We start from the raw sequence: 24,863 nt of genomic DNA on the forward strand, positions 1-24,863 counted from the left end.
ATGTATGAAGAAAATAGTAGTTAAATAAATAATAAGGTACAAGAAATACATTGTAAAATGTTAAAAAGTATATGTTAAAATATATATCACTTGTTTGAAACATGAATACTGATGTTTTAGCAATATTAAATATTGAAAAGCTTCATCTTTAAAACACTAGAAATAGATAGGGCTTCATTTAGACTATAACAACTACTGACATTTCTTATTTGCCACTGCAATTCCTTGACCTCCAATCAGGTTTTTCAGGAACCCCTCATTGGATTGGTTTCTACCTTTTCCAATACATAATATAAAAATTAATGTTTCGATTTTCCCACAGTGTTTCTGTACAGGGCATTAGGGCCATGTTTTTTTCTGAACATCATATAGATGCTCATTTATTCATTCCCACAAGAGATTTTTTTGTTTTATCATTTTAAAAACAGGAGCACTTAGTACACTGAGCTTCATATATCACATCTATAGAACTACAGTTATAATGTGGAGAACTTTTAATGACGCCTTATCCAGTTAAATAAATATATTCCCCTTATTTTATGGAGCCACATTGTCTACATAGCCCACATGTATAGATTCTATTTTTTCTATACACAATTTTAGTTTCTGCAGTTCTTACAAATATATTTTAAAATGTATGTCTTTAAAAACAGACACCAATAGTCCCCCCCTCAAAACTTGGAGGTGTTCATCACACACTTTAAAAGGTGCCAATAGCATTGTATGATGTCCCTAATCCCAGCAGTGTCTGGTTTATATGTAAGCACCATGGCTCTACCAAATATCTACCTTCATTCTCCTTCCTCATTATTGTGTTTCTTATATCATCACCTTACCAAATAATGGCATATATACACACCCCCTCCTCTTCTGATAGATTTTGTCATCTATATTTTTAAGAAAAGGTTCTGGGTAGCCCTACCTGTTGAATGTTCCCCTAAATGTAATGATTTCCTCCATAAAGACATGTATGTCAGATATCAATCTTGCTAACCTAACAAGTTCTCCTTAGCCAATGCCTTCTCAAATTTCAGGTGGCAAGTGTTAAAATGTAAAAATGTATATGAATATGTGGGTTTTCTCTGAATACTGGACTTGAACATCTTATTTTCTTTTTATTTCTTAAGTACAGCATCCAAGAAATATGTATTACTACTGGAATGTTCCATAGTAAATCTAAAATCTACATGGTTCCATTAATACATTGAAAAAATTCATTGAGTTGCTGACTGACCAAAAATAATAATGTCTAAAAAGTGCCCATACAATGTCCAAGAATTACAAAATCTAGATTTAAGATGTAATAATGTTCTCAATATGCTGCCACAGTATTGGTAAAAACTAGGGCACATGCAGCTCCCATAGTTACCCCCCTTTGGTGGAAAATGTTTCCTTCAAAGTAAATATAATTATTTGTCAAAATATGTTTCATTAAATCACATACTACTTTAATAGATGTACTTTCTAGCATACTCTACTCATAAAGATAATCATGAAACCATTCTAAACCTCTCTTGTGTGGAATAACAAATAAAAGGTACTTGACATCAGATGTAACAAAAATTAACTTGTCATTGTATGTGTTAGGTGCTACTTTCTTAAAGAAATTCCAGGAATCCCTTAAAAAGGTGTTTCTCCTTTTCTACTACCCCTATTGGTTTCAAATTGACAAATTTTGCCATGGCTGATGTCTGAATTCTTTGCATCCACTGCAGGAAACAATGGCAGATCAATAGTTTTTATGTATTTTTGGTTATCCAAAAATAGAGGAGATACAGGAATTTTCTACTGTCAAGTAATAAAAGTCAGCCTGTGTACTTTGTCCCTGTATTAATAAGTCATAAATAAAACTGTTAATTTGAAATAAGCTATGGTTAACTCCTTTACTTGAAATTTCTTCATGAAATGCATCATAAAGGATGCAGTCCATTTTGTTGATGTAATCCCAAGTATTCATAATCACTAAACTACCTGATTTATCGGACTTCATAAGCCTTATTTTCTTGTTATTATAAAAGTTATTTAAATATGACTCTCTTTACTATTAATATTATCTGGTAATGTCCATTTTCCGACTCAAAAATTGCCTAATATCAAATCCACAAATCTTTTCAAATAATGAAATGAGTGAGTTTAAGGGTACGTTACATGTACACTTCCTCCATGGTTTCTCTGACCCATCATCTCTCTAAGATCATTTACTAGCAAAGTAATCTGGAAATTAAGTTTCCTGGTGTATAATTTCAACTCAGTCTGTGTGCTCACCAAATCAGCCTTCCTAGTGGGTATAAATATTATTCTCAAATAAGTTGGCATGGTTTGTGTTGCTGTCTGTGTTAAAAAAATATATATATTTTTTAAATCTCCTGCTGAATTCAATGCTATTGACCCTTCATATGCAACCTATGGAAGTTTGCCCATGGGTCAGTCATTTCAAACCTATTTTACTGATTAATTTGATGTTACAATTTGCTATGTAAGAGACTGAAGAAAATAGCTTTATTCCAGGTGGAGGGATAACTATGAACTGGTATGATCAAGCAGTCTTTTTACACCAGTATGGGGTGAATGGAATGGGGTAAGAATAGTTTTGTTTGATTCAGTAGGGTGACTGCAATTAGGGATACAGACAATAGGCAGTAGGGGCTGGAATTTATTAGAGAAGATTGGCAAAAGAACCAAGGTATTGGGAGAAAATAATTAGAGAAGGAAAGGTAATAGAATGGGAAGAGGTAAAAAATGTATTTGGACTGCAGGCTAGCGATTGCCTTCCTTGTCTTGGATTGATGTCCAAGTATAGGCAAAGAGAAGGAAATAGGGGGATCCTAAACAAAAGACCAGAACTGGTAGAGTTTTTAGTAGAATGCAGAACAAAGACTGCTGTTAAAAAAAGAATAATTAATAGAGCATACAAAATACTGCATGATAACTATAAGAATCAATCAGAGAAGGTTACAACGGATTGGGAAGAGAGACTTGATAAGCAATTCATAATGAAACAATAAGGGATATATGTATGTCTCCCAAATATACAACAAAGCCTAAAAGATTTAGGATCTTTGCTTGGAAGTGTTTACATATATATTTTATACCCCAATTAGAACTCAAAATATTTTTCCTTAGCTAGACCACAACTGTTGGAGGTGTGATGGGGAAGAAAGAGATAATTGAGAACACATTTTCTGGGAGTATATTGATTTACCAGACTTTAAAGATTCATTGTAGACTACTTTGTCAGAGATATTAGATGAACAAATTGATGTAACTAAGAAAATTATTTTTTTGAGCTGTGATACAGAATCAGAATCGCCTAGACTTAGTAAGGCCTTGCTGAGTCTAATTATGGTGGATGCCAAAAAAGCAATTACTAGAAAATGGAAATTAAAGTCTAAACCAACTGTACTACAAGTAGTGAATATAGTAACAGATATAAAACAACTAGAATTAGGATCTTTAGAAAAGGGTAGGAGCAAATTGCACATAAAAAATGGAAATTGTGGGAAAAATACATGCAGAGTAGGAATGAGGTTTAAAAGAAGGCAAGATTTGAATGAGCTATGTAGTGTATGACTGACAATGACTAGATAGATTATAAGTGATATATAATGTTTGCAACTAAAATTTTGTCAGTGTGGGTTGTGATTTATAATGTTTGTAGCTAACATTATGTCAATATGGTTTGTTTTTATTTATATGTCTATGATTGCCTATGTCATAAATGATAATCTAATAAATACGATTCTTGTTTATAAAAAAAGGTACTTGATTCTGTTAAATGGAGCTTTCTGTTTATAGTGGTAAATGAAAGGAACATTGGAGAAATGCACCTTAAATTGATAGAATGACTTTACACAAAGCCAGCTTTTAAAGTAAGACTAAATGGCTGCTTATCATAAAAAGGAAGCATAACAAGGGAGATTAAACAGGGTTGCCCACTGTTGCCAGGACTATTCTTATTAATTATGGAAAAACTAGCCTGTAAAGTAAGGGTTTTCTTAGGAAAGTGGATAGGAAATTAAGGCCCCCGCATGCTTTTTATCTATTTGCAGATTACTGCCTACTAATTAGCAGTGAGATATATATGATTTATTGGTTCATAGGTTCATAGGTAGGTACTAGGCTATCTGCCCAAAGGCATTTATAAGCCTAGCCGGAATGTGTTGGCTTTCGCCACCCCCTTAGATTAGTTCCCTGTGCCACTGTCCAGCAGAGCCATGGAAGTGATCCCTGGGGTAAACTTTCTGTTTCCCATCCACTCATCAAGGTTTCTCTTGAAGAGGGTTAGCAAGGAGCTCTGCCTAATGTAGATTGTAATCTTGTTCCAGAGCATGAGAAGTCTCTGGGACAGGAATCTATCCCTACAGCACGTCCTATTTATTGTTGTGGTGAGGTTTAGATTCCTGGAGCATGTGGTTCGAGGGGATATGGTTTTCTTTAGGTGGAGCATGTCCATCAATTCTGGGTTGGACATGGCCTTGTATGTCAGGCAGAGATCCCCTCTGAGTAGGCGGTATGCAACCAAGTACAGCTGGAGTTTCTTCAGTCGAGCTGCATAGGGCATCTACTTGAGGCCAGTGATCCTCTTGGTGAGGAATTTCTGTGGTCTTTCCAGTTGTTGCAGGTGTCTTGTAAGGTACATCTCAAATGGGGCATTGTACTCTATGATAGGTCTGATGAGTGATGCGTAGAGGGGCCCAATGACCTCTTTCAATCTGGATACAAACCCTTTTGTGATTAGGTGGGCCACATAGAAGGATTTTCTAACCACTTTGGCAATATGATTATCAAAGGAGAGGTTACTATCTACTTGGGTTCCCAGATCCCTTATTATGTCTTTCGTATTTAGGGGACTACCACCTATGTGGTAATTTGTTGGTACTTTGTTTTTTCCAAAGGGGATGACTATGCACTTTTTGGCATTTAGTTTGAGACCATGGTTTTGACACCAGGTATCTCTCAGTGAGACCCTTTTGGAGGATGTCTGTGTCAACCGGAGAGTCAGTTATAGCCCCTAGTTTGCAGTCGTCTGCAAACCTGTTGAGCAATAGCCCTCCTGTGCTTGCCTGTACCTCTGAGAATTATATATGCTGAACAGGAGGGGTCCTAGGACTGAGCCCTGGGGAATGCCACTTGTAACAGGTTTAGAGTCAGACCTAGCTCCTGCAACTCTTACCATGTGGGTTCTGTCCATGAGCCAATTGGCAACCCATCTCATGATGTAGGGGTTTATGTTCAGACTGGTAAGCTTGTCTATAATACCTGAGTGGGGAATAGTGTTGAAGGCCTTTATGAGGTCTAGGTAGGCTGTGTGGACCACCTTTCCCTCGTCTATAGCCTTAGTAACTGTCTCAAAGAAGTCCACCAGGTTTAGGAGGCATGATCTGCCCTTAACAAAGCTGAACTGGGTTGGGTCCAGTATTTGGAGGTTTCCAATGTCTCTGTTAATCAGATCCATGGTGATGCACTCCATAGCTTTGCAGACCAAGCTAGTCAGGCTTATAGGGTGATAGTTCCCGGGGTCCATTGTGGCTCCTTCTTTGTGGAACAGAATAACCATTGCTGTGCATCACTCTGTGGGCACATAGCCTGTGGAGAGGCTGAGTTTAAACAGTGTGTTTAGGTGAGGGGTTAGTTAATCTTTGAGCTCATGTAGGGCGCAGCCTGGGACACCATCCGGTCCCACTGATGCTGTGTTTTTGGCATTGGAAAGGGCTGTTTTAACCTGAGTGTCTGTGATTTCAGGGGCACTACATTCTTCTGATATAGTTATGGGCCCTTTTGGGGGTGACAGGGGGGTGAAGTTTGCACTGAACCTGTCTGCCAGGATGTTGGCTATATCAGTCGCTTCATTGTATTTTGTGCCATTCTGCAATAACTCCAAGCAGATCTGAGAATTGCCACTTAGATTCTTGACATAGCTAAAGAATACCTTGTGGTTATCTTTAGAGTCCATGGCAATTTTTCTTTCGAAGCTAGCCTTGGATGATTTTTATAAGGGAACGTAGTTTCTTGCTGATACTGATTAGGGATGTCTTTCCTTCTTAGGATTTTACTCTTTTCTGTACTAGTTTCCTCCTTCTATTGTATAGCTTGTTTATGGTAGGGGTCCACCAGACTGGTTTCCTTTTCTTGGAGGAGTGAGTCTTGGTTTTGTTTGGGATAGCATGATCCATGCATTCTTGTAGGTGCCTGTAGAGTGCATTAGTAAATGATTTTGCAGCTTGGACAGCATTATTCTTTAGCATGGGGGCTTTGAAACTTCCCACCCCAGCCTTAAGTAATGTGAAGTTTGCTTTTGAAAAGTTTTTCACAGTGGTTTCTTTGACTGGGGGCGGTGGCGGAATGTGGATATCCAGAGTGATTCGTTTATGGTCAGATCTAACCAGCGAGGGGTTGACCTCCGATGTGGAACACCGGTCACCCATGTTGGTGATGACCAGCTCCAATATGTTGTCACCTCTGGTGGGGGTGTTAACAAGTTGATCCAGGGCATTTGAGTTTATAAATTCTAGGTATTGTTGGGCCAGGGAGTTTGTACTTGAGTAGTTCGCTCAGTTAATGTTTGGATAATTGAAATCACCAAATATCAAGGTGTTCGGTAGGACCTTTATGTTTTCCAGTGTTTCCAGGAATGTGCAGTGGGGGTCCTGGGACATAGTGGGTGATCTGTAGCAAGCTATAATTTGAATAGCAGTTTTGCCCGTTGTTAGTTGCACGTGGATGATCTCTGAAGCATCGTGCTGTGCCACTAACCTGGAAGTGTGGGTATCCTTGATGAATATGGATACTCCCCCACCTTTTGTATTTCGGTCTGGGTTTTGTGGCCAAAATGTATGGTATGAGTTGTAGCCTGGTAGTGCTGGGATTCTCTCTGGAACCTTAAACCAGGTTTCTGTTGTTGCACATATATCGATTTTCTCCATACTGAGGAGTGCCTCGAGTGTGTGCATTTTGAGGTTTAGACTTCTGGCATTGAGCAGAATTACTCTCAGTTTTTTGTTACTTGTGCTATTTACGGTGGTGGGTTTGTCTTTTGAGCCTTGCCTAAAAAGGCACTATGAGGGTGGCAAGACCCTTGGCCAGTATTCGAAAGCCTAAAGGTGACAGGTGCAAGCCTTCTCTAGCAAAGCAGTGTGGCTTGTCGAGCATGTCATCCCAGGCTGACAGACACAGGATCCCCTTTGAATGACACCAGAAGCTTAGCCAATTATTGAAATTGATAATTTTTTTCTATACCATGGTATCATTCTTGGTGAGGGCAGGATGCTACTCAGGGTCAGGGTCATACCAGGCAGGGCTACATGATCAGAGAGCTCTTCCATGTCTCTTTTCATGTAGTCCAGGGAGGTACGGCTGAGGTCATTCACACCAACATGGACAATGACAGAGTGATATTTGTACTTATTCTGGAGTGACCTGAGTGCTTGTGTTATGTGGCGGATCCTGGCACCCGACAGGCAACTAACAGTAACCTTCTACTTGTTCAGCCTAGTGAGTGGGACGTCAGTGTGCCTGACTATAGAGTCACCTATTACTAGTGTGCTGGTTATGTTATTTTGCCTTAAGGGCTGTGATTGTGTGGCACACTGTTTTTGTGAAGTATGTGTTTCATGGTTTGTGTTGGGGGGGGGTGGAGATTGCTTGGATGTCTGCTTTGGAGGTCTCTGTTGCTTTTGCAGATTTTTATTTAGAGTCTCCGAGTATATTTTTGTGTATATATGTGTGTTTTTTGCCAGTGCTGGTTTCATAGGTCTATGTGAGACTGGTGGTGTGATGCAAGTAATTCCCTTCTTCTCTTGACTGCCTGGTCTAGTCTTGGGTTGAGAGAGCTTAGCCTCCAGTTTGGCTGTATAATTGCATCTCTCGCATGTATTAGTGTTTGGTGGAAGGGGGAGAGGGTTTTCTGTGTACATAAGGCAATTATAACATTGCCTCAAAATGCCCAGATTCACCAGTTGGACTGGAGAGTACACTGAAACTGCCCTTTGGACATGCCTGGATAGGTACAGTGATCTGTTTTACTGATTGGCTGGTAAGGTCAAATAGAGAGCCTTGTCCTTCTCTACAGTATAGGGGGGGTCTAGTGCTAAGGTTTATTAGTGCTTGCTATGAGTTTTGGGCAAGTGATGGAGACGTCATCCATATCCTAAGAGTTTGTGATGCACTCTGGGCGTCTATGTAATACTCAGAAATCCATCATATTGAATGTTGGGGAAAAAACAGGAAATGGACACCTCTAGGGACTACAAGAGAAAATATTTCCAAAATTCTAGGACTTTTGGTGGGAAAAAATGAACAAAAACATAATAAGAATCTGTCCCTTCTGCTGGAAATGTGCAAGAAGGCTTGGGATTAAGAGAATATACCCCTTCGCACCATTTCAGGGAGGATAAAAGGCTACCACAGGTGCTATTTACAGTGCAAAACCTGCCAGTTCCAGTATTTCATTCGGAGTTACTGTAGCTACAATCCATGATAAATGAGGCTGCAGTAGAAAATACAGGTAAAAGAGTCTCAGACTCAAATGTATAAATCTGTATGAGGTATGGTGGTCTTGGGCTTCAGCATATTCATAGATATGTACTTGGCTTTCAACTTGCCTAACCAGTTCAGGTGTGGACAGAGCCAAAGCAAATTATAAGACACTTGCAACAACTTCAGGAGAGAAGGAAAGGGACAGTACAGGAATGGCTGATATAATGGGAATAGGGTCTCTAAAAATACGTGGATTAGGTTGGGGATCTGGACCTACAAGTGATGTGGGTGCATCCAAAAGTATATTGCACAATTGCAGCTAGGGTACAGACTGGATAAGGAATGTAGGGATTGCAAAATGGCTCCATATTAAGACAACAGAATAGAAGAATTCTGCAAGATATTTGACATAATTTGTAGGGAACATGACCTACCCTGAGGGATTCATAGGTTCATAGGTTCATACTAGGCTATCTGCCCTAGGGCATTTATAAGCCTAGCCAGAGTGTGTTTGGCTTTCACCACCCATTTTAAATTAATTTTGCTATGCCCTTTTTCGAGGTTAGTATACTGTGCCTCTGTCTAACAGTGACACAGAACTGATACCTGGGGTAAACCTACGATCTCCCATCCACTCATCAAGATTCCTCTTGAAAAGAGTCAATGAGGGACTCTGCCTAACCTGGACTGGGATTTTATTCCAGAGTGAAGGGAGCCTCTGGGTTATGAATCTGTCCCTCCAGCATGTCCTATTTATTTCAGTGCTGAGATTCAAGTCTCTCGAGCACGTAGCTCGATGGGATTTGGATTTTCTGAGGTGCAGCATGTCCATTAATTCTGGGTTGGACATGGCTTTATACGTCAGGCACAGATCGCCTCTGAGCAGGCGGTATGCCACTGTGTAGAGCTGGAGTTTCTTTAACCAGGCAGCATATGGCATCTGTTTGAGCCCTTTGATCCTCTTGGTGAGGTACTTTTGGGGTCTTTCCAGTTGCTGCAGGTGTCTGGTAAGGTACATCCCAAAAGGGGCATTATACTCAATTATGGGCCTGATGAGGGATGAGTAAAGAGGCACGATGACCTTCCCTGATCTAGATGTGAATCCCTTCATGATTAGGTGGGCTATATAAAATGTTTTTCTAACCACTTTGGCCACGTGGTTGTCAAATGAGAGATTGCTATCAACATGGGTCCCCAGGTCCCTAATTACTTCTTCTGTACTTAATGGATTACCACGTATGTGGTAATTTGTGGGCACTTTGTTTTTGCCAAAGGGGATGACTATACACTTTTTGGCGTTTAGCTTGAGGCCATGGCTCTGGCACCAGTTGTCTGTTTCTATGAGGCCCTTTTGGAGGATGCTTGTGTGGCTGGAGAGTCGATTATGACACCCAGTTTGCAGTCATCTGTGAACTTGGTCAACCACAGTCTTTCCGTGTTGGTCTGTACCTCTGAGAAATATATACCGAACAAGAGAGGTCCCAGGACTGAGCCTTGTGGGATGCCACTTGTAACTGGTTTGGAGTCTGACATGGCTCCAGCAATTCTAACCATGTGGGTTCTGTCCTTGAGCCTGTTTGCAACCCATCTAGTGACATAGGGGTTTATATTTAAGCTGGTGAGCTTATCTATAATGCCCGAGTGGGGTATTGTATCGAAGGCTTTTGCGAGGTGCAGGTAGGCTGTGTGGACCACCTTCCCCTCGTCAATGGCCTTGGTGACTGTTTCAAAGAAATTGACCAGGTTTAAGAGGCAGGATCTGCCCTTAACAAAACCGAACTGGGTAGGATCCAGTGTCTGTAGGTCCCCAGTATCTTTATTTATGAGGTCCATGATGATCCTTTCCATAGCTTTGCAGACCAAGCTAGTCAGGCTTATGGGGCGATAGTTTCCAGGATCCGTTGAGGCACCACCTTTGTGGAGAGGGACCACTGTTGCTGTACACCACTCTTTGGGTACATATCCTGTAGTAAGGCTGAGATTGAACAGTAGTTTTATGTTTGGGTTTAGCTCTTCTTGGAGTTCATGTAGGACGCAGCCCGGAACACCGTCTGGTCCCATTGATGCTGTGTTTTTTGCTTTGGAGAGGGTGGCTCTTACCTGAGCATCTGAGATGTCAGGGGGGCAGCACTCTACTGGGATAGATATTTGCCCTTTTGGTGGGGAGGGGGGGGAGAAGTTTGCGCTGAACCTGTCAGCTAGGATGTTGGCAATGTCTGTGGGTTCGGTGTATTTTTTGTCATTTTGGACTAATTCTGAGCATATCTGGGAATTCCCACCCAGGTTCCTAACATAACTAAAGAAAGCCTTGTGATTATCCTTAGTGTCCCGTGCAATTTTCTCTCGAAGCTGGCCTTAGACGATTTTATGAGTGCCCGTAGTTTTTTGCTAATACTGATCAGAGATGCCTTCCCTTTTTGGGATTTTGCTCTATCATGCAGTAGCTTCCTCCTTCTATTGTATAGTTTGTTTATGGCTGGGGTCCACCAGACAGGACATCTGCCTTTGGAGGATTGGGTCTTGGTTTTATTTGGGACTGCATGATCCATGCATTCCTGAAGGTGTTCATAGAATGCGTTTATAAAGGATTCTGCGGTCTGGGCCATATTTTCCACAGGCCCGGGAGCTTTGAAGGATTCCACCTCAGTTTTGAGGAGTTTGAAATTTGCTTTAGAGAAGTTTTTCAATACGGTTTTCTGGGCAGGGGATGGGATAGGGATGTGATTATCCAGTGAGATTAGTTTATGGTCTGATCTTACCAGTGAGGGATACACTTCTGGTCTGGAGCATAGAGTCCCCATGTTGGTGATGATCAGGTCCAGTATGTTTTGCCCTCTTGTGGGAGTGGTAAGAAGTTGTTCCATCGTATTTGAGTTTATAAATTCTAGGAACCTTTGGGCTGGGTGTTGGAGCTAGAGTAATGCTCCCAGTCTATGTTTGGGTAGTTGAAGTCGCAGAATATAATGATGTTTGGAGAGACCTTCATATTTTCCAGTGTTCTCAGGAAGGCCGAGTGGGGTTCCTGGGTTTGGGAGGGTGGTCTGTAGCAGGCTATAAACTGGAAGGCAGTTTTACCCACTGTTAGTTGCACATGGATAGTCTCTGATGCTTCGTGCTGTGCCACCAACCTGGAGGTGTGGGTATCTTTGACGAATATTGATACTCCCCCTCCTTTTGTGGTTCGGTCCAAGTTTTGGGACCTAAAAGCATGGTATGAGGTATAACCTGGTTGTGCTGGGGTGCTCTCGGGAGCCTTGAACCAGGTTTCTGTTACTGCACAGATATCGATGTTCTCCATGCTAAGGAGAGTTTCGAGTGCATGATCTTGAGGTTTAGACTTCTGGCGTTGAGTAGCATTACTCTTAGTTTTTTATCCCTTGTGATAGCTATGGAGGTGGGTTTGTCTTTTGAGCCTTGCCTAAAAAAGGCACTATGGGGGTAGCAAGAGCCTTTGCCAATATCCGAAAGCCCAGGGGTGACAGGTGCAAGCCACCCCTAGCGAAGCATCATGGCTTGTCGAGCATGTCATCTCAGGCTGACAGGCATTGGATCACCTTTGAATGACAGCAATACTTAAGCCAATTGTTGAAATTGATCATCTTGTCTTCATATTGTGGCATCATTCTTGGTGAGGGTAAGATGCTACTCAAGGTCAGGGTCATACCTGCCTGGGCTACATGCTCAGAGAGCTCCTCTATGTCTCTTTTCATGTAGTCCAGGGAGGTATGTCTCAGGTCATTCACACCAGCATGGACAATGACTGAGTCATATTTGTACTTGCCTTGGAGTGACCTAAGTGCTTGTGTTATGTGGCGGATCCTAGCGCCCGACAGGCAGCTCACCGTGACCTTCTCCTTGTTCAGCCTGGTGATTGGGACGTCAGTGTGCCTGACGATAGAGTCACCTATTACAAGTGTATCAGGTGTGTTGTTTAGCCTTAAGGGCTGTGACTGTTCGGCACACTGGCTTTGTGAGCTATGTGTTGCACATGTTTTGTTTTGGGGTAGCGGTTGCTTGGGTGTCTGCTTTGGAGGTCTCTGCTGCTTAGGCAGATTTTTATTTAGAGCCTCCGAGTATGTTTTTATGTGTTTATGTGTTTGGTTTGCTGTCTTGGTAGGTCTATGAGAGACTGGAATTGTAGTGAGTGTGGTTTCCTTCTCCTCCTGACTGGTTACGCCAGTACTGAGTTGAGAGAGCTTAGCCTCCAGTTTGGCTATATGGTTGCATCTCTCACATGTGTTGGAATTTGTTGGGAGGAGGAGAGGGTTGTCTGTGTACATGAGGCAGTTGTAACATTGCCTCAAGTTTCCCAGATTCACCAGCTGGACCGGAGAGGAGATTGACAACTGACCTTTGGACATGCTAGAATAGTATTGGGAATTCCTTTATAATTGAAAAAAGGGCCAATGGGGAACAAGGTACTCAAGGGGAGTTTGTGAGCGTGTAGTGCTTTTAATTTTTTAGTGCTGACTTAGTGAGCAAGTGACAGGTAATTTAAATGCAATGTGTTACAGGTAACTTAATTGCAAAAATGACAAACAGTAACTTTCTTTCAAGGTGAAACAAGGAAATAAGTAAAGTAAGCAATGCAGATATCACTAGGAATCCACAGAAGTGCGGAAAAGCCACGTTTTAGGTGGAATTAGCATTTCAGGGAAATAACAAGCAAACAAACAACAAGCATACAAACAAAGCTAGATTCAGCAGGCCTGGATCTAGTCTATGCTACAGCAAACAAGGTGTACCAATTTCAGTAAGAAACAGTTCAAATATGCAGGCACTATAAGCCTTTAACCAGAAATTCCCAGCTCAGAAGGGCAGAGTCCAGCCTGTCCTCCCACAAGAGTATAGACCACGCACATTCTTAAAGTAAAATAACTGGCCTGAAGCCCAAGTGCTTAAACCAGAACTAATACACTTTTAGAATAACAGACACTGAGCCCTCAATCAGCAGTTCCCAACTTAGAAGGATGTAAGCTACCTGTCCTGCCACCACAGTGCAGGCCACAAACCTTCCTAATGTAAAACAACTGGTCTAAAGTCCAAGTGCTTAATCCAAAAGACTTAGAATGATAGCTACACTTTAATCAAGTTACTAACAAGCAGTAATAAATACAATTGAATACTTTACAGAATGCCTGGCTTAGTGCTCAAGTTATACAAACAAAGCTAGATTCAGCAGGCCTGGATCTAGTCTATGCTACAGCAAACAAGGTGTACCAATTTCAGTAAGAAGCAGTTCAAATATGCAGGCACTATAAGCCTTTAACCAGAAATTCCCAGCTCAGAAGGGCAGAGTCCAGCCTCTCCTCCCACAAGAATGCAGACCATGAACCCTCTTAATGTAAAATAACTGGCCTGAAGCCCAAGTGCTTAAACCAGAATTAATACACTTTTAGAATAACAGACACTGAGCCCTCAATCAGCAGTTCCCAACTTAGAAAGATGTAAGCTACCTGTTCTGCCACTACAGTGCAGACCACAAACCTTCTTAATGTAAAACAACTGGTCTGAAGCCCAAGTGCTTAAACTAAAAGGCTTAGAATGAGTTACACCAAGCAGTAATAAATGCAATTGAGTACTTTTAATATGACGCAAAAGCAAAATAAAGTAGGAAGAAACACAAATACAGTAAAAGCAGATAAAAAAAATAAGTGGAAAGAGAGAAAGGAGTAGCAGAATCTAAGCTGATTGGCCTTCTCAAATGTTCTCCCTGTACTGGGTAGAATGAGGTAATGACACTAGACTGGGAGGAGGGTCCCAGATCAAATTTACACTAGGGGCAGGCAACTGCAAAAACACCAACTATAAAAACACTATACCAACAGGGAGAGAGGGTGGGAAAAAAACTGCAGAAATGTTTCTCACAGCTGAAAAGCAGCAGTGAGCCTTTAAATGAAAGTTTTAAACAGCTAAAGGAGCCTTTAGAAAAAAGAGTTTAACTGTAACAAGTTATCAGAAACAAACAACCCAACACATGCTTAATAATAGTGAACAATTTCCAGTTAATACCTCACACACAGTGAAACTAGCTAGAAAAATACACAGTACACAAAGTGCTATAAATAACAAAGAAATAAAGAACAAAATAAACAAAAAAACAGGATACTTAATGTTATATATTATAGCTCTGAGTTTCCTCAGTGTCTTTATTATTATTTCTTATTATTATGCATTTAAGCAGCTTAGGCATGTAGGTAGCACTTATACTATTTAAAAGAAATTTGTGCTATAGTAAATGTGGACCAATATAAAAAAATAATGAGCAAGCTCAATATATGAGGATCTGCAAGAAAATGAAAGGCAATCCAGATAAGGATAAGGGACCCATGCTAATGGTAAGAGGAGTGTATTTACCCCTGTTGTCCAGTTTTTGTCCACCGTAAAGCCCAGCAGCTCTGGGTCAATAAGCTACTGGCCAGCTACTCTCCAGTTGCCTGGATTAGGTTACCTGTGATAACTCTGCTGAGTGAAAACTGGATGTAAAACCAACCTGCCAAGCATGAACTAAGGATAGCTGCACTCAGTGTAGGTTCACTGACAGGATGGAGCTTGGATGACATGATGGTAAGGAGGAAGCTGGACATCCTATGTCTCCAGGAAACAAGATGAAAGGACAGTGCAGGAAAGCTACTTGGCTTGGGATCCAGAGCCTACTACTCAGGAGGAGGACAGACTAGAAATGGTGTTAGGAATTGTGATGAAGGAGAAGCTTCAAAAGACAGTGTGGGATGTCATCAGAATTAGTGACAGACTCATAGCAATCTGGACTCTGTGTATGGATAGGGCAGTATTCATAATATAAGTCTATGCTCCACAGCAGGGTTAGGATATTGCATTCAAACAGCATTGTAGGCCCTACTAGTAAAGCAGGACAAAATAAAATAGTGCTGACAATGAGTGATCTTAATGCACATACAGAACAGAATATGATGATTGCCCGGGTCCACATTGTTGGGGCAACAGGAATAAAGAAGGAGAGGCCATTCTGGATTTTTGTCTGGCAAATGGTTTGATGGTGACCAACACATGATTCAGCAAGAGAGGCAATCCAAAAATCAAATTCAACAGTGCTCAGCAAGCAACTTAGGTAGAATCCCTCTTAGTAAGGAAAGGGCACTGGGGTAGAATCAATGATTGCAAAGTCATTTTCAGTGAAACAGTAGAACCACAGCATAAACCTCTGGTTGGCATACTCAGCTACAAACAGTGGTCAGAGAAAGCTCTAAGGCCAACAGAATCTAGGCTGAATGAACCTGGTATGGCAGCAAGGTACACAAGGAAAGCTAGTGGTGGAATGCAGAAGTCTAGGAAGTCACCAAAAGAAAGAAAGAAGGAGTGCAGGAAAAAGCAGGAGATAGAAAAGATGTAGCAGGCTAAGAAAGAATTCTGGATGGCTAAGGATGGCTAACAAAGAGGCTAAGGGAGAACATTGCAATAGCAAAGAAAAGGCATCATATGAACTGAATCAGCTTCAGGAAATTGACTCAGTAGATAGCACAAAGAAACTTTATCAGGGTGTAAGGTACAGACAGAAAGATAAAGCAAATAATTAATATCTCTTCATAAGAGATGTCAGCAACGAGCTACTCAACTGTCCACAGGACATCAAAGGCAGACAGAATGAGTAATTACAGCAGCTTCTGAATGAAGATAACCCCACAGAGGCTGTTGTGCTCAAGACACAGCCTATGATGGAATAAAAGGAAGAGCCCACCCTAGAAGAAGTAAAAACTACAATAAAAACAATTAAATCAAGGAAATCAGCAGGCCCAGATGAGGTCACAGCAGAGATGATCAGGATGGTTGGTGGGATAGAGGAGACATGGCTCCTGAGGGTACTCATAGCAGGATGGAGAGAAAGGCTTATTCACATGACTAGAGAATAAGCATACTAGTGCCTGTGTACAAGAACAAATGGAACATCCACAACAGTCACACTACATGAAGTTTCTCGGGGTGGGATTGATAAATGAATACTCAGAGTAGGCAAAAGCATAAGATGAGAAAACAATGGCTTGGAGTCAGTTCAGGATGCAGCACAACTGACCCCCACTCTTTGAAGTGAGACAGATAATCGAGAAGAAGCTTGAGATGAGGAAACAGTCCAAATGGGCATTTCTAGACTTGGAGAAAGCATATGACAAGGCCCAAACAAAGTGATTTGAGCAGTCCTGTGGTAATTCAAAATTCCAGAATCGTTGGTCGAATTAGTTCAGGCTATGTACAAGGACCTAATGATTCAAGTATGAACAGTGTTAGCTCTTGTAGAGGAGTTCCCCGTGGGAGTTGATGTAAATCTGGGTTAAGCTCTGAGTCTGCTGCTGGTGATGGACTACACAGTTCCACAGGGATAACAGCTCAATAAACTTGCTGTATGCAGATGCTGTGGCATTTCAGGTAGACTCTGAGCAAGGACTTCAGAAAAGGATATGGGAATGGAATACAAAACTAAAGACAAATGGGATGAAACTGAGAACAGATAAACAGTGTGATGGCAGAAAATGGTAGAAATAAGAAGAAGCTAAGAACTGAGATAGAAGGGACAGTAGCATTTGGGAGGAGTGGTTGGTGGGGGGGGGGTCTGTATGAGGAGGTTGAAGCTAGAAATTGGGTGGGGTGCTGCAGCCAGCTGTCACAGAGTGCCAGGGGTGGTATATGACAGAAGAATGCCAAATCAGCTGAAAGGTAAGATGCACAAAACAGTGGTGCAATCAGTACTGCTGTATGACACAGAAATCTTGGCGGCAAAGGCAGAGCAGGTGAGAATGCTGGAGGTGATGGAGATGAAGTCCTGAGATGGGTGGTAGAGTGCATAATTTGGAACAAATGAAAAAGTGAGGACAACAGCAAAGCTCCAGTTAGAGAGGTAGCTCCAATGACAGAGAAGGTCAATGAGAACAGATAGTGGTGGTTCAGGCACATTTGTGGAAAAGCAGATGACAATCTGGTGAAGAAGACTTGGGGCAGGCAGGAAGGCATGAAGAAAAAATGAGGGTATTCAGCAGAGAAATATTGGATTATGTAAGAAACACCTGCAACAGTCAGGCATGACTGTCAAAGAAGGTAGGACAGTGACGCTAAACTGAGCCAGAGATGGACAGAGAGATGGCAACAGTTGATGCAACACCCTGACCCCATGTAAAAAAAGATAAAAAAGAGGGCTGATGATGATGATACTGATGAATTCTGATAAGGATTCAAAAAATATCGTAAGGCAGGGGTAGTACAGATGGATGAAAGTAAATGGGAAGAACTGTCAGACAAGGTGCTTCAACAAAGTATTAGTTTAAAGGTGTGCACACTTATGCAACCAGCTTATTGTACGTTTATTTTTTATATTTTTTCCACTAACAGATTTGTTTGTATTTCAATTGAATTGTACAGGTGATAGGTCACATTAAAGGTGGGAAAAGTTTTGAAATGATTTACTGTAGGCTCATTTTTTATATCACAAAAATCTGGCATTTTAACAGGGGTGTGTACACTTTTTATATACACTGTAAGTGTCTTCTCTGTATTTATTACATTACATGGTAAAAAGCTGGTAAAACTAATCGGAAATCTGCTGTGTCTGAGTTTTTGATCAAGTTTGAGGTACAGTGGGATTGGAGAAATTTGCTCTTTCCCCACTGTAGTGTGTTGTCAGAGTTGATCAGTCTATCTGTTTTTCTACATACCTACTTACAAAGAGGTATGGGGGTGCCCCCTTGAAAAAAAATTTTTTTTTATGTATTTGGTTTTGAACATTTGATGTTCGATGTTTAGAAGTTATATGCATATGGATACACACACACACACACACACACACACACACACACACACACACACACACACACACACACACACATTCACATGTATATGCTTGTGCATTTTTGCCTTAGACTTCAAAAGGGAAACACATAAATATCTAAACAGACATGAGTTTGAGGTGACAGGAACAAGGCATGAGTGGCTGGATTGAATGACTGGCAAGAGTAAGCAACTGCTTATGACTGATCAAGGATATTAGCCAGGAACTAAATAAACAACCTACAAATCATTTATAAATTAGCATGGCTAGTGAATCCTTTCTAACCGATAGGTTAAATAAGTCCTTGTCCATGAGAGAGATACCAGAAGAGTCAAAACAGGTTACAGTGATTTCCCTCTGCAGGGAAGAAGGTGTATCCACCCCCATACGAACTATACAGTGGTGAACTGGAGTTTATTAGTAGTGAAAGAGATATACAGCACAAACAGTAAAAGGCTATGCACCTAAAATTCAACTGACTCCTAGCTAGCAGATGGCATAGCTAATTAGGGCTTTTATAACTCAAAAAAGGACCCTCAGTAGATGGATGCAGTCTACCATGTCTTCTGTAAGTCAGTCATGTACAAACCTGAAAAGAACTGCTAACTAAGCTATCAAGGCCTAGATATCATGGTAAGAATGCTAATACAGCTAGAAGAATAGTTTGAAGAAAGCAGTCACACTGTATAGAAATGACAATATTATAAGGAAAAAGAGAGTGACAAGCTGAGTGCTCAAGGGGGCTCCTGCTATTCATTTTATAATCAGAAGGACACTGCAGATAATATCAACCTGACTGTGGTTGACACCAATGTGGGCACCATAACAGAGTATAGAAACACTCAGTTAATGTGTTCATTTAATCCTGCTGGATGGTACATTATTTTAACACAGAGAAATACAAAGTGCACCAAACCCTTAAAGAGTATAGCTGGGAGACTGGTGCAGCTGTATAGACAGCCAAGAAAAGGAAGTAGGAATGTCAATATTAGCTCAGTTAGACCATCAGTTGCAAAGCAAAAAGAGCTATAGAAAAGGCAAAAGGGCACTTGGCTGAATAATGAGGTGAGGACATTGCTTGCAGCAACAGCTACAGTACTGTTCTACAGGACACACATCAAGTCTCATCAGGAGTGTTGGAATTTTCCTGGACACCATATGCAGATAGCAAAAGAGTAGCATTTGAGAAGGGACAAAGGAAAACAACAAGGCTAATAAAAGGTATGGGGGAGACTGGACTTTCAGAAGAGGTTGGGTAGATGATCCCTTTTCATGAGAGAATAAGTTGAATGGGAAGAGTGTGCTGGGTTTACAAGAAGGGATGGGGGTGTGGACAATGTATCAGCTTTATATAGACACAGAGTGCTCAGGATAGAGACTTTAAGTAGAAAGGCAGGTTTCACAAAGAAACAGGACATTATTTGAAATTGGTTTTCAGAATCAATGGGTGCAACTAAAGAGATGTCATGACAAAGGCATGGGACATTGGGATTCACAGCTAGTGGCAGATGATAATTTTTAGCTGTAAAATTTGGCTAAACTGACAGCCAAGCCACATTGTGCCCCTGACAGCCAAGCCACATTGTGCCCCTCTACCATTAGTTATGCATATATATAACAGACTCAATTTTTATTGTTATTTCTAGAAATACACTATGTCTGAAAAGAGCTGTGTGTATAGAGATAAGGTTTTAACTTGCATTCTTATTTCTAGAAAAGCATTGTGTCTGAAAAGAGTTATATCTATAGAAAAATGCAGTCAGAGAAAAATATAAGGGTAATGAAAATGTCACTTCTGTTTTCTAGGAGAACTTCCAACTATAATACCAACAACTCCATCAGAGACATCCACTCTAGAAACTCTGCCACCTCACAACTGCACAGGAAATGAATTTGTTTGTCGGACAAGTGGAGGATGTATTAATGTGAACCAAAAATGTGATTTTCGGGATGACTGCCAAGATAAATCAGATGAATTCTTCTGTGGTGAGTAGCATTTTGTTATATATGCCTATAATTAAGACACACCCACACACACATAGGTACAGGCACACATGAGTGCATATGCACACAAACACACACATGAACATGTACAGCACACAGAAAAGTGCATATACACATGGACATGCACAAATATACACATTCATACACAAAGCTTGCAATGGGATGATAATCTTTTCTGAACTGGTATGCAAATGCTCACCGTTAGCTCACTACTTCAGTAGCCTAAGCTATAAAGAACATATCCTGCAAATGACTGGATGTCCAGCTAGTATTCAAAGTTTCAGGACACTTTCCACATGACCATATATCTGAGGAGCCAAAAGAATGCCAGTATAACAGAAGATTTAAAGGCTCCAAAATTCAGAACTTTCTTTCCATTGAAGATATCGGTAAGACTCTTAGCTGTGACTTCAGCAGTTCGGTTATAGGCTAAGTGTTGAGAAACTGGGCAAAAATGTACAGCGTTGAGGATTTTCTTTTTTCTATGCAAAGTATTCTTGTTTTTGGCTTATATCTGAGACATAAGGATGTTCTTGTATGAATGTCAAATACCTTATAGAGACTTCCACACATCCTGTCTTTTTCTGTTTAGGTGGGGGAGAGAATGCCTGATCATATTCTATTTGTGTTTCAGTTCTAGCATTCTTAGGAGACATTTTTGTTCCCTTAAGCACTTTGTTGAGAACCAGTGGCTTAAAAATTTTACACAACTAGCTATGGAGTATAGTGCCAGTACCTTGGATGTCGTCCCCTCCAGTATTCAGGATAAAGACAGCAGATAGAGATGGTTCTTCAAAGCTGTCTGCACATCCTCTCTTACCTAACCCTGGACAGATGACACTGTTGTGGCCATATCTGAGCCCTCGTACCATTCACTGGCTGCTATTGGCCACTCTGGTGCTGTTTGCCAGTTTGTCAGGAAGATAAGGATTGAGAGACTAGCACATACTTAAGGGTCATAAGTATATCTAGTGTGTACAAGAGATGACTGTAGTTAGGTTATTCGGAAGGGTATGCAGACATTCCACAGGTCATTATTACTAAAGAGGTGCCTTGCAGCTGGGGAGAGATCTGGACAGTGGGACAGAATTTTTCATGTCAGACCTCTAGGGAAAAAAATTCTCAGAAGTTGAAACACCTCACTGCTTCTCCTATCCTGACTTCAAGGAAACAAAAAAGGAATTTTTTATAAAGGGCTATTTTTTATAAAGGAACTTTTTATAAAGGGCTATTTAAAGCATTTTAATCTGTTTGGCCTGTTTCTTCAACTGAATAACATTCAAAAAGAAAGAGAGCTCCTTCTTCTTCAGTTTCACATTCAGATTCTGATCAATAACATCTTAGTTTAGACTATATTTCCCAGATTTCTTTTCCTGAAAACTGGTAATGAGAATCTGAAGAAAATAGTTATTCAGATTCCCTTTTAGAGGACTTTTCAAACTGGAGAATAAGGAGATCTCTGAATCTCAACAGATGCAGTATGACTTGTTGCAGGTAAAGACCCCACCTCCAAATCAAAGGCTATTCCACCAGTTATTGCAGCTCTTGAGGATGCGTTTAGTGCAGCCAGTACTTCCTCTGATAGCCAAACTACTGCTCTGAGGAAATGAGAAAACTGCATAAGGCTCTTCGATCTCATAAGTACCTTTTACACAACCCCAGTGCTGCTCCTTCAGTAATTTCTTTATCTAAAAACTACATGGTCTAAGCACTTGGTTGCTTCTTTTCCAGATCCCTCTGACAAGGACAGCTGAGCATTTCATAAATTTAAGAAAAAGGATTACAGCCATTCAATACACCCATTCAACTTTAGCATTTAGAACAGTCATTTCTCAGGCTCATATGTTTATATTAATTTTAGAATCTTTTCTTGACAGAGAAAAGGCTAAACCTTCTTTACTTCATTTGTTTTCTTCTGTCACTCAAGTGCTTAACACCCCTTGTGATGTTCTTATGATGCTGCTGATAAAAGTGTCTTAGGCCACAGTAACTGGATCAGACGTCTACAGGTTTCCATGGTAATGCACACAATATCATCCTGAAGATGTGAAATCTAAGATTCTGGGAAATGAAGTTTTGCTCACCACTTCATCTGCAGATCTTCTGAAGAGATCTGATAAATGGGGTGAACTGATTCAAGGCATAAAGCACATTTTTCAATCTCTTATATCAGAATATAACATTAATTTCCCCTCCCATCCAGATCCTTTTCAGAAAAAAATTTCAAACAGACATATCAGTTCCAAGATGAAGGGATGAGCACCTGATGCCCAGGCTTAGTCAAAGAACAATTACTTACTCTGCTACCCCCCACCTTCCCATTCCCTTTCCAATTTGGCAGTCGTCTGTACCTTTCAAAGAGCCCCCTCTGTGGCACCATGGTACTACAGATCCTTGGGTACTAGCAGTCATTCAAAATAGGTACAGATGTCAATGGGATTCTTTTCCCTGAAGATAAAGTTCTCATGTTCACCTATGACAGAATGTTTCTCAACACTTTATGATCTCGGTTAAATTTGTACATCATTGGTGAATTTGAGGATATAGCATCAGTGTGAGTTAATATGTCAGAGATGGAAGTATTTCCTGTGAATTCAGCTGGTAAAATGCTGTCCCTTAGAGCAATATCCCTTATGTTTCAGTGGACTAGGCTTCAACCTCACAATCTGGTTCTTAAACTTCAAACAGAGATTTCGCAAATAATGAAACTCAACCTTTTGGATGTGTGGGATGATATATATTTATACATACAAATATATATATATATATATATATATATATATATATATATATATATATGGGTTCACTACTAAATCTTGAATTACGGAATCTTGAGACTCTGAAGCCCAAAGACCAGAATCTTGAGATTCCGTAATATCGAAATGAAAAAAAAAATTTTTTTAAAGCATATGCAGGAGGGCAAGCCCCCCTACACCCCCCACACCCACTGCAACATAAATATACCAACTCCGAGATCGCACCACAGTGGAGTTAACGACAAAATAGTGCCATGCAAAGCAGAACAGAAATTTTACTGTTCACGCCACTGTAATGTGATCTCGGAGTTGGTATATGTAAGTGCAGGGGGTGTGGGAGGGTGCAGGGGGGCTTGCCCCCCCCTGCATATACCTTCTAAATGTTATTTTGTTCTTTTTCTTTTTTTGTTTTTTTTTTAATTTCGATATTACGGAATCTCGAGATTCTGGTCTTTGGGTTTCAGAGTCTTGAGATTCCATAATTCAAGATTTAGTAGTGGACCCATATATATATATATATATATTTATATATATAAATACATATATATATATATATATATATATATATATATATATATATATATATATATATATATATATATATTTATATATATATATATATATATATATATATATATATATATACATACATATATGAGTCTACCTTGACCCATCGAAAGCTCAGTTGTACAAATTGCAAGTAAGCGGGTCCAGTTCAGGGAAAGTGCATTTACGCAAAAATGTATTTTCCTGAAAACCATATCAAACACAATTATGCAGGGGAGCAAGCCCCACTGCACCTCTCATGTGGATGGGCAGCCTCCCACACCCCCGCTACTTATATATACTAACACTGAGATCGCACTATAGTGGAGAAAAGGGAATATTCCCTTATCCTCACTGCTCTGCAATCTGTAACAACAAGTCATATACACATTAAAGGCTCCTCTCCCGAGAAGCTGCAAATGCTCTTCAGTGATGTGGTTTTTGCAAAAGGGCATTTTTGCTGAACTGGAGTCACTTACTTGCAATTCGTACAACTGAGCTTTTAATCGGTCAAAGAAGGCCCATTTATATATATATATATATATATATATATATATATATATATATATATATATATACATTTCTATTTCTCTCTCTCTCTCTCTCTATATATATATATATATATATATATATATATATATATATATATATATATATATATATATATATGTATGTAGAAAGATGTATATGAGTTCATTTTCATTTGTCAAAGAAATTATATCTCTTCTTAATGGGAACATTTCTGTGATTAAGATTTTTATATCCCCTATGCTGTTTTATATTTTCAGACACATTTTCTCTCCATCCTCATAGTCTCTATTTAGGAAAATAGGGAAATTTCTAGATGATTTTATCTGGGATGGAAGAAGGAAGAGTTGAGGAGGGTAGTGATGGTAATGCCAGTTTCATTTATGGGCTTTGACATCCATGACTGGGGGAACTATGACAGAGCTTTCCAGCTTGCTTACTTCTTTTCCATCCACAATAGGATAACTTACCTTTGTGTCTGCTCTTGAAGGGAGAATATTTCATTTGGTGTCTTTGTGGGGCGGTCTCAGTTGGTACCTCAAGTCCCTAAATAGAAACTTTTTGTTTTCAGTCTTTTTACCATACCCATCTAGCTCTTTGAGCCGTTGCTAAAATTATTGAATGGTTGACAATATGGGGCTCATTTGTCCGTTTATGGGGCATACCACATTTTCTTTCTGATTAATCCACAATCAACAATAAGGATTAGAATGAGCTAGGTTTTGAGTGTCTCTGCAATCTCAAAATTAAAATGTATGGAA

At 40.2% G+C, this 24,863-nt stretch overlaps 1 protein-coding gene across 1 annotated transcript in view; it reads left to right on the forward strand.

Moving 5' to 3' along the window:
- MALRD1 (MAM and LDL receptor class A domain containing 1) overlaps positions 1-24,863 on the forward strand; it is a 3,217,568-nt gene that overhangs the window by 672,051 nt on the left and 2,520,654 nt on the right. Inside the window, exon 8 of the mRNA XM_044065510.1 lies at positions 20,075-20,254. Coding sequence (XP_043921445.1) covers positions 20,075-20,254 — 180 coding nt within the window. The remainder of the gene's footprint in view (positions 1-20,074; positions 20,255-24,863) is intronic.

The sequence above is a fragment of the Protopterus annectens genome, chromosome 3.part0, assembly GCF_019279795.1.
Source record: "Protopterus annectens isolate FY-2018-M chromosome 3.part0, PAN1.0, whole genome shotgun sequence".
In the NCBI taxonomy this organism is placed as follows: Eukaryota; Metazoa; Chordata; order Ceratodontiformes; family Protopteridae; genus Protopterus; species Protopterus annectens.